This window comes from Coenobita brevimanus, chromosome 74, assembly GCF_032717465.1.
Source record: "Coenobita brevimanus isolate Jiangsu-jjx chromosome 74, ASM3271746v2, whole genome shotgun sequence".
Classification (NCBI taxonomy): Eukaryota; Metazoa; Arthropoda; class Malacostraca; order Decapoda; family Coenobitidae; genus Coenobita; species Coenobita brevimanus.
The window spans coordinates 3729590-3740177 of NC_137027.1; the positions used below are offsets into that span (position 1 = coordinate 3729590).

General features: G+C 40.1%; 1 protein-coding gene across 1 annotated transcript; it reads right to left on the minus strand.

Moving 5' to 3' along the window:
* Positions 1 to 8777: 8777 nt before the first annotated feature.
* Positions 8778 to 10141, minus strand: LOC145407755 (U-scoloptoxin(01)-Cw1a-like). The gene is made up of 2 exons (XM_080278628.1): positions 9935 to 10141; positions 8778 to 8951 (listed from the first exon to the last, which is right to left on the minus strand). The coding sequence occupies exons 1-2, from the start codon at positions 10139 to 10141 to the stop codon at positions 8778 to 8780; spliced, it is 381 nt and encodes a 126-aa protein (XP_080134754.1).
* Between the last annotated feature and the right edge of the window lie 447 nt (positions 10142 to 10588).

The following is a 10588-nucleotide window of genomic DNA, read 5'->3' on the forward strand; positions in this document are numbered from 1 at the left end:
TTAGAGAATATTCCTTTGGCAAATCAGATTAAATGAAAACAGGTCATATAAAATGAAGCCGCCTGCGTATCTGACTCTTATTTATTTGTGGGTGAGTTTTATGCCTATAATGATGACTGAGTGACTAGTTACCAAACTTGTAACCACATAATCTAAACAAGGCCGTATCTTGCACGGAGGCTGCTAGCTGAGATTTTGTCCTCTTTGCTAAAATCCCTCTGAATATAATCACCCGAATAGAACTGCAGAGCAAGTCAAACTGCCATAATTTTTCATTCAAACATTTCAAGGACTACAAACAGATTAATTCAACTGCCTTAAAGTCTCTAATCCTTACAGCAACAATAAATATTTCAATCAATCGTTACAGGGATGCAGTCTACAAAGCATTTAAACATTTATTACACACAGTAGCCCATAGTTAATGGATGGGATTTTTCAAATATCAATACTGCTTCAGAAATTATGCGCCATATCAGCTGTACGAATGAAGACAAACATAATATGTAACGACTATCTTAAACACAGCTGAAGGTTAGGATGATCTGTAAATACGGCCTAGACATAAGTCCATCCCTAACAGCAACAGTTTCTAATATAGCGGGCATCAAGTGATTAATGAGGGGGTGCAAGGATATATGAAAAACAATTTACAATGGGATTTTGTCCAGGTGAATTTTGTCTTGTGGGGCTTTTGCCCAGCACCACTACTGTGCATACATATGCTACAGATATTTTGTTTACGCTAGAAGTTTATCGTAACAGTTACACCAACAACAACTTCGCCTGAGGCGTTGCATTTTACGTAACGTTACAAAGTGATTTTTATTACAATTTTTCACACGGGTTGATAAACCTGATGAACTTCTATTGACTAGTATTAAAAATAATCCTGATACAAAAGCCACAATCTTCATTTGTCGCATATTTTACTGTCACCTGAATGAAATGTGTAACTCCCACCAATTCAGTGATCGTCTTTGTGTGCGTGTGTGTGTGTGTGTGTGATCCATAAAACGTCGACAAGAAGTAATGAGATGCTGTTAATCATGACCTGCAATGTTACAAAAAAAAGTCAGACGTGGTTGAAGTGAGTGAGCGTGATTCCGTCAAGAATTTACTACGTTTTTAGCTTCGTTTTGACCTCTGCAGCTTCCTGACGTGTTCGCAGATCATAAAAGGTAAGCAGTCATTTCTATACAACTCAGGATAGGTTCAGTGTGGCTATATTTTAGACAGTTACTCGTATATTTGTGTGATGCTGCTGCTCAATTTCCGAGGGGATGTAGAGGTGATCATCTCATCTGACAAATGCCCAGCATCATGACTTTTGTTCGTTATTCTCGTCGGTTATAACTCTCAAGCACCTCTTAGCGATTTATTTCTAGAACTGTACGTGACTGAACAGCCGAGTATTCCTAGATTTAAGTACATGTGTTGCATTTAAGTTTTCTGGAAGATTTTTTTTTTTTTTTCAAATGTATGTTTTTTTTTCTAATGTATGTTTGTGAGAACGCTAAATCATAACGGTAAAATTGATGAGTTAGTGAAGGTTTTTCAAAATTATGGACTTGATATTTGTGCTCTGACAGAAACTAGATTAACTGGAGTTGATAAGTTGGATTTGGAGGATGGTATACGTTTATTGATATCTGGCCGACAGGACGGAATGCATTATCAGGGAGTAGGATTGTTACTGGGTTGTAAGGCAAATAAGGCATTATGTGAGTGGGATCCTATAGATGAGCGATTGTTATACGCACGGTTTAAATCAAATCATGGCAACATCAGTCTGTTTGTGTGTTATGCACCTACTAATGATGCACTCGATGAAAGGAAAGACACATTTTATGAAAAGTTGCAAGAAGGAGTAGGAAGGGTACCTAGACATGATGTTTTGATCTGCGTTGGAGATTTTAATGCAGTAATGGGCTGCTCAAATGAGGGATTTGAGGCATGTATGGGTAAGATGGGAGTTGTTAGTAGGATGAGTGAAAACGGAGTGAGGTTTGGAAGCTTCTGTCTAGCAAATGACTTAGTCATCGGGGGCACACTCTTTCAGCATTGCAATATACACAAGACAACTTGGGTGTCGCCGTGTGGAAAATATAAAAATCAGATTGATCACATCGCTATCAGTAGGAGGCATAGAAGTTCTTTGCTAGATGTTCATGTTAAACGGGGAGCGGATATTGGTAGTGACCATTAACTCAGCATTGCAAAAATAAGGTTTAAACTTAAAAATCAGAAGAAGGAAAAATCTAGTGTTGGTATATAGATACGATATTGTTAAGCTTAGAAGGGAAGGAGAAGAAAAGGAGGAATTCAGATTAGAATGCAGAAATAGGTTTTTGGTGTTGGAAACGTTGGAAGAGGGGGAGAGAAGTGTAGATGAGATGTGGGAGGATGTGAACAAAGTTTTGCATGAGACTGCTGAATGTACGATTGGAAGGAGACATAGATTCAGGAGAAAGAAATGGATATCAGAGGAAACGTGGGATATGATAAAAAGGAGAGGTGAGGCTAAATTGAGGAGTGAGATGCAATGCGTTGATGAACGAGAGATTGAATTAGCAAGAGCTGCGTACTGGAGTTTGAATTCAGAAGTAAGAAGGTTAGCTAGGAGAGATAAAAGAAGATGTGTGGATGAAAAGGTTGCAGAGACTGAAATCTTAATAAACAAAAATGATGGACAGAGTCAAAGAATAGCATATGAATCGATTAGAGAACTGAGTGGTAATGCAGGTAAACGCAAGGAAATACCAGTTAGAGACAGGGAAGGAAATTTATCGACCAAAGATGGAGATATTAAAAATAGATGGAAAGAGCATTTTGAGACAGTTCTTAATAGACCAATACCACCAGAAGAGGATATACCGTCTGCTCAGGAAGATTTAAATATAGAAACATGAGAGTTGAGGCTTGCAGAAGTGGAGAAAGCAGTAAAACAGTTAAAGATTAACAAGGCACCAGGGGAGGATGGTTTATTTCCGGAAATGTTTAAAGTGGAGGGGGATAGATTAATAATGATCTTGACCAAGCTATTCAATAAGATATGGGTGACGGGGTTACTACCATCAGTTTGGAAGAATGGTGTAATTGTTAAAATAGTGAGTGAATGTGGTAATTGGAGGGGAATCTCTTTGTCACCGATAGCTTTGAAAGTTTTCAGTAGAGTGTTGTTAAATAGGTTGGAGCCAGTGGTTGAGGGTATTCTGAGGGATGAACAGGCTGGTTTTAGAAAGGGACGTGGTTGCAATGATCATATCTTTATAGTTAGGCATTTGATGCAGCAAGTTAATGAAATGAGAGTACCGTTAAGTCTTTGTTTTGTTGATTTTGAAAAGGCTTTTGATAGTGTTTCGAGAGAGACTATGGGGAAGATCATGAGACATTATGGAATACCAGAGGAGTTTGTGAGGGTCATTATGAACATGCATGGGGACATTTTGTAAAGTGATGGTTGATGGTTGTCTGAGTGATTCGTTTGAAGTCAAGTCCGGAGTAATTCAAGGTGGTGTTCCATCGCCTTTATTATTTATATTGGTCATTGATTACATTATGAAACGTGTTGGAACAGAAACCGGTGCAGGTATACTTTGGGGAGAGAACAGGAAACTTTTGGATTTAGATTATGCAGATGATATAGTTTTGATTTGTGATGGGCCAGAAGAGATGCAGAGAGTGTTGGACTGTTTGGTGAGTGAAGGTCGCAAGGTGGGTTTGGTTATTAACTGTGGAAAAACTGAAATAATCAATATGAATATGGAAAATGCGCAGGAATGTGTAATTGGAGGTATGGTTGTAAAGCAAGTTGATAGGTTTAAATATTTAGGTACTTATTTAGCCAAGGATGGTTCTTTGAACTTTGAATTCGAGGAAAGGTTAAAGAAGGCTAATCAGGCAATGGGAATGCTTAAAAATATTTGGAATAATAACAATTTTTCTGTTCATACAAAAATCAAACTTTATAAGGTAATGGTTAGGAGTATCTTAATTTATGGACACGAGTCTTGGTACAGCACAGTGACTATGGAAAATAAATTCTTGGTGTTTGAAAATAAAGCACTTAGAAGAATATTAGGAGTTAAGTGGTGGGAAAGGATACCAACTAGTAGAATTAGAGAAATAACGGGAGTGCAGCCGATCGATGAATATGTTAGATTCTCACGATGGAAGTGGCTAGGACATGTGTATAGGAGACAGGGAATAGTACGAGGTACACCAGAGTGGGTGGCACTTGGTAGGAGAGGTAGAGGAAGGCCAAAAGAGACGTGGGTGAGGACAATGAGACGGGAAGCTGGAGATGAGTGTTGGGGAGATCTTGAGGAGTTAGCACAAGATAGGATGTGGTGGTGTGAGTTCATCGAGGCCCTATGCATCCCCGAGGGTGCCACAGGAAATGATTGATTGATTGATTGATTGTATGTTTTGCACTTCATTTTATTTTCTGTTTATCTCCACTATTGTTGATCATGTAAATTATGTGAAGTATTTCAGGACATAAACCATTGGATATCTTGTCCTTTTTGTTTAGTGACCAGATTTACTGGAGCTAAAAGCGGGATAATGTCACGTATAGATAGATAGATACATACATAGATAAATAGATAGATATAGATATACAGCGCTGCACCTTACTCTGAAGCTGCTAATCAAACTCCGAACATACAGTATGGTACGGTGAATGGACGACCAAAGTTGTCAGTTTTAGTGAGCATAACTTATTTTATATTAACAGTTCGTTATTTCATCTGTTTTGTATTATGCAAAATTTTACTAATTCATCATGGTTTTATAAAGGAAGGTCAACTTATACCTAATGTAACAGTAATTTTCTAAAAGCGGGACACGTAAGATAATTTGCTAGTAAAACGGTACACTTTAGTCGCAATGAAATAAGCGGGACAGACGTCAAAAAAGCGGGACTGTCCCGCCTAAAAACGGGACTCTGGTCAGGTTATTTTTGTTATATGGTCACTGTATTATTTCATGGTGATTTGTATCAGCGCCATGTAACATATAACAACAAATTTTTTAAAATAAAAATATCAATTTGTAGGTTATGCATGCTGAATATAGTGGTATTTGAATGATTCAAGTGACCCAGAAGAGGATAAGGAGCAACAAGCAAAATAAATCGCTTAAAAAGAGGTGTTAGGGAGTTTCCTTAAGGGACGAGAATACGAGCTTTAACTGATAGGTTTAGTATGGGTTAGTGTATGAAAGAAGAGAGGGACCTGCTGCCTTATATACTTTAAATTCGACAGTAGTTGAATTTAAACTTCTTGTTTATTTTATATTTTTATTTTTTTTAAATTTTATATGTTCACTTATCAGTTGTGCGAAGCAGAATGGTATAATTTTATATGCAGCTCGTCCTATACCGTTGCGTGACATTCACGTCCTATACCGGTATGTGCCTTAGGCTATTCCTCCCAGGCTGTTTGATGGATTTGAATGAACCTCTCCAGGAGAGTGTGCGTGGTTATTCCGAAAGTCTTCCACTATATAGTTGGCCAACTATGATTTTCAGGGGGTCAGCCCCCGCACCAAATTAAATATTCTTAGAAATAGTAAAAAAGAGGACAGATACGGCTTTGTTATTCTAATTAATGTTGTAGAATCCCTAATGCGATATTTGGGGAACGTGACACCCCAGTGGTTCTTGGGGGGGTCACCCCGCCAAAAAAATAATAATAATAATAATCAGAAGTAGAGGAAAGTGAGCATATGGATTTTAATGAAACTTCACGGGTCAGTTTTGATTCCTTAATGTCTTCCACCATATAAAATTTTCCATTATTATTTTAAGGAGGATCAGCCCCTCTAAAACTTATAAAGGATACAAAACAGGGTAAAGGAGGCAGATATCGTCTTGATACTTTAATATATGTTGACGAATGGGCTTCCATTCGCTGGCTACTACTACTACTACTACTACTGCTACTTTTATTACCACTCACTGCGTGTATCCTGGGATATCACCCCCTCACATATGCCACCATTGCGATCGTGTGGTTCTTACATCGGGATTCCAGTTTCTTTTATGACTTAGTGATACTGTAATTCTTTTAAATCGGCAGGCATAAAGCAGGACTGGGTACGCAGTATCCATGTTTTCTCTGAATGCACAGGAAGGAACTGCACATCTACCTTATTTATTTATTTATTTATATTTAAGGTGTCTTTTGCACGTCCAGCATCATTCCTTGAATTAGCTCCCAAGGTAACTGAAGATTCCTAGACAGTTAGCTTAGGTTCATGTCAGTACGTTTTTAAGTATGTTGTCTTGTTCTTTGTTTCCTCGTCCTTTGTTTGCCCAACTTTACCACTGGGGAATACCGAATAGCACATCTTTTATTTTGGTGGATGACAGACGTAGCAAAAAGTGATTATCCGGCTCAGTACCCTGTTGCATGTAAGCTAGCCATTAAGCATTGATCTAAACATCCTAATTCTTAAACCCTCCTTCCCCCCCCCCATCTCTTTACACTTTACAGAAACACGTAGGCCCATAGATTCTCTCTCTCTCTCTCTCTCTCTCTCGGGTAATTGGGCCAGATAATAAATTGTGGCCAAGAATATGACATTAATTGCCCTGGTTTCACGTGACCCACATACGAGTACATGACCTTATCCTATTAAAATGTTATCAGTGTACTTTCGATATTGGTTATATTGAGACTGACCATATAGCTGTTCCCTTTGTATATAATATCCATTTTTTGAGGTAAGAAAACACTGTGCCATTTCAAACCATATATTTCGAAGATATTTCTAAAACGTTGGGTAATACTAGAAGAGGGAAGGCATCACATCACACAATAGCACAAGTACATGGGGAAGTACCACAAGAGAGCACACGACAGGACAGTACATCACATTGGCTACAGAGGAAACACAGCACAGCACAGCGCATCACAGCATGTCATTTGTTGTGTGGTGTGTGTCAGACCAGCTGTGTGGTGTGTGAGGGGGGGACCACAGGGAGGCCAGCCCCTTGTGTTTATGTCTCACACACCATCACACACACCTACACAAAGACGGATGCGTGGATGTGTGTGCTTTTGGCTGTACTGCACACATACTGTATATTGTACACACACACACACACACACACACACACACACACACACACACACACACACACACACACACACACACACACACACACACACACATTAGACTGAAGTATGTGTGTGTAGTTGTGTCTGTTTGCCCTTACATAAATATAAATTCGCACACATAGGGGGGTTGAGGTGTCTGTCTTATAAACGCACACACAGATATACACACAACCGCACATGCGCAGCTCTACGAAATGTATGTTAGTTCTAGCTAACATACATAACTCACACACACACACACACACACACACACACACACACACACACCAGTGGGACACATGCAAAAATACAAAGGATAAGACCTGCGCCGTAAGTCAATGGATAACCACAGAAATACATAAAGCTGGAAATAAACAAGCCTGGAAATATGGAGACTGGAAATAGTGGGCGATGAGTTAATGAAACCTATAGAACATTTGGTGCTTCATATACAATTAATCTCATACAGGGAACTTCACAATTAAGTCACATATTCCTAAGTCCATCGCCGTGCTTTAAAAATGTAAATAAGTATACAGTAGATATATTTATAAGATATGATAATACTACTGAGCTGATTCTATACACACATTTATTATCCCTGTAAACAGATAATTGTATATCAGTTTTACATTCAGGAAGCTATTATTATTATTATTGTTGTTGTTGTTGTTGTTGTTGTTGTTGTTGTGTTATTGTTTTTTACTGTAAGATTATGCAGCTTGAAGAAATATATTATAGGCCAAAAACCAAGGGGCGAGAAGGTTGATTATTATTTAACTGTTAGGAAATCCGAAATGCGAGGAGCTGGTGTATGCTCGTATGAATAAGGTTGTGGCGTGTGTGTGTGTGTGTGTGTGTGTGTGTGTGTGTGTGTGTGTGTGTGCCCCTTGATATACTTGTTTACGTGAGATCAGTTTTGGTGTGTGTGTGTGTGTGTGTGTGTGCCCCTTGATATACTTGTTTACGTGAGATCAGTTTTGGTGTGTGTGTGTGTGTGTGTGTGTGTGTGTGTGTGTGTATTTTATCATGAGTTTGTATGTGGTTAGGTAAAATGAAGATACAACTAGTAGGGATCATACAAAATTGGAGCTTGAGGTAGTATGTTTAGAAGGTATACTGTTAAAGGCTGAGGATAGAGAGTAGTATGAGGTGGAGGATAGGGTGTAGTGTGAAGCTGAGGCATTTAGGTTGAATATTTAGGATGAGGTCGAGAATAGTGTGAAGTTAAAGCATTTAGGTCGAGTGTTTAGTAGTGTTAGGATGAGAGGATCGACTTTGTACTTGGGGAGGTCGTGTGTTTTTGAATGAGGGAGCAGGTTGATAAGGAGACGCTTGGGTTGATTATCAGGTAAAGTTTAAGGTAGGAACAGGTATAGTTAAGAGGTGATAGAGACAGAATTGAAGGGAGATAGAATTAAAGATAGTAACAAATCTCACTGAAGATAGTCAGAAGCAGAGCTAAGAGGTGGTAAGGAGAGTGAAGTTAAAATTAAAACAGTAACATTTGAAAACTGACGCAGGTCTGGAAAATAAAGTAGACACCAGTTCATGTCATAGGGCTGAATTAAACGAACCAAACGACCTAAAACGACCCTCTACTTCGTCCTGGATGCGACGCCGGTATCATGTCATAGGAAGTGCGAATTGAACATCCTAAACGACTGTCTACTTGGCCTGGTTGTCGTCTGGGATGCGACCGAACTCTGAGTTGACGAGGTCGTATATAGATGCAGCGTCTTGGCAGGGCAGGGAGTCAATGGGGTCTGTGCAAGTGAGGGATTCCTGGTTGAAGATTGTGTTGTTGCCGCAGAAGAACGAGAAGTGAGCCGTGGAGGTGGCCTGTGTAAGGGAAGAGAATAACACATATTACATTGTACTGATTGTACTGTGATATTTTACGTCGTATTATGCTGCATTTTCTTGTATTTAGTCGTATTATAATGACGGGAATGAGGAAATCCTGGCTAAAACGGTGCTGTTCCCGCAGCTGAACGAAAAGAGTACCGTGGAAATGGCTTGAAGAGAGAGAAGCCTGTATTACACTGGATTGTACAGGGTGACCCAAAATTAATGCAATCCATAAAAGTGTGTGTCATTTATAAAACTTATAAGAGATTTGCTCTATTTTCGCATTCATGTTAAACTGAGTTGTTAACAAAACAGTCCTGATAGTTTGAGTTCTGCAGTTCAAATGGTCTATTTTTATGACCTTTCTCAAAATGTGTTCCAAATGATTACCTCGACGTCGCAGGCACTCCTAAATGCGGAATGCGAAATCGTCAGTTACGCGGACACACTCCTGTCTTGGGATAGCTGTGATGATGGCCGTGATTTCTGTTTTCAGGTCTCTGATTATGTGGGGGTGGTTTTCGTAAACGTGATCCTTCAGATAGCCCCACAGATAGAAATCTGGGGAATTCAGTTCAAGTGAGTGTAGGGCCCACTCAGGGTCACACCCCCTACTGATCAGTCGATTCCTGAAAGGTTGCCGCAGCCACATCAACGTTTGGTGTGAAGTGTGTGGGGTGGCCCCATCCTGCTGGAACCATTGTTTCCCACGAGTGATGTCCTTACGTCTTCCACGTGTTATAAGTTGCATTCATTTTGGGTCATCCCGTATATACAGTAAATAAATAAATAAGTAAATAAATAAGCAGATGGGTCGTTCGTATAGTTCATTATTTGCTCTTCTTTAAACTTTGCCTATCACTGCCCCAGTTTACACTGTCCCCTCTCCCGTCCCACGTGCCTACCCTTTCGTATTTTCGTATCCAGTCTCTCTCTCTCTCTCTCTCTCTCTCTCCCTCTCCTCCTATCCCTACCTCTCCCTCCTCGTTGACAATGGGCAGACAGACGTGGAAGACCCTGCACTCATTATCCACATCAGCGTAGTATCCATAAGGGCGGCCATCGCACGTGAAGGACTCTGTGGGCTGGCCGATGATGTCTTCGTACCCTGAGGAGAACACGTAAGCCATGCGGGCAGTGCACACGGCCACCAGGAGAGGGAGTAGGAGGACACACCGCATTCTGAAGGGGGAAAAGAGAATCAGGTTAGGAGAACTTGAGGAACATACTGGAGAGTAGAAAGGAGTCGCACTGGGGGAAGATGAGTGATGGAGGGATGTATTTTTGGGGAGGGAAAGGAGAGAAGGAAAACGAACGTATGAAGAGAGGTAGAAGTAGAAGGAATTGCATTTTGAAGAACTAAAGGGAAAGAAAGAGTTTGGTTAGGAAAGCGGAGAGTGGTGGAGAGGGAATGAGGGAGAAAAGAGATCTGATATAGGCCACACGGGCAGTACACATGGCCACCTGGGGAGCAAATAGAAGGAGGGACCGCATTCTGGAGTGATGAAAAAGAGGAGAACGGGTTTAATTAGGGGAATATCAGTGCCAGTTGGTAGGGGAAAAAGAGACGAGGGTGTCTGGAGAGACGGGAATGAAAGGGAGGACCGGAAGAATCAGAAGGGATTTTA

Bases quoted from the DNA above. Each gene is read 5' to 3' on its own strand.
- LOC145407755 (XM_080278628.1), bottom strand. From the start codon at position 10,141: ATGCGGTGTGTCCTCCTACTCCCTCTCCTGGTGGCCGTGTGCACTGCC. The intron at 8,952-9,934 runs GTAGGGATAGGA...TCCCTTACACAG, and splicing joins TTGTCAACGAGGAGGGAGAG to GCCACCTCCACGGCTCACTT.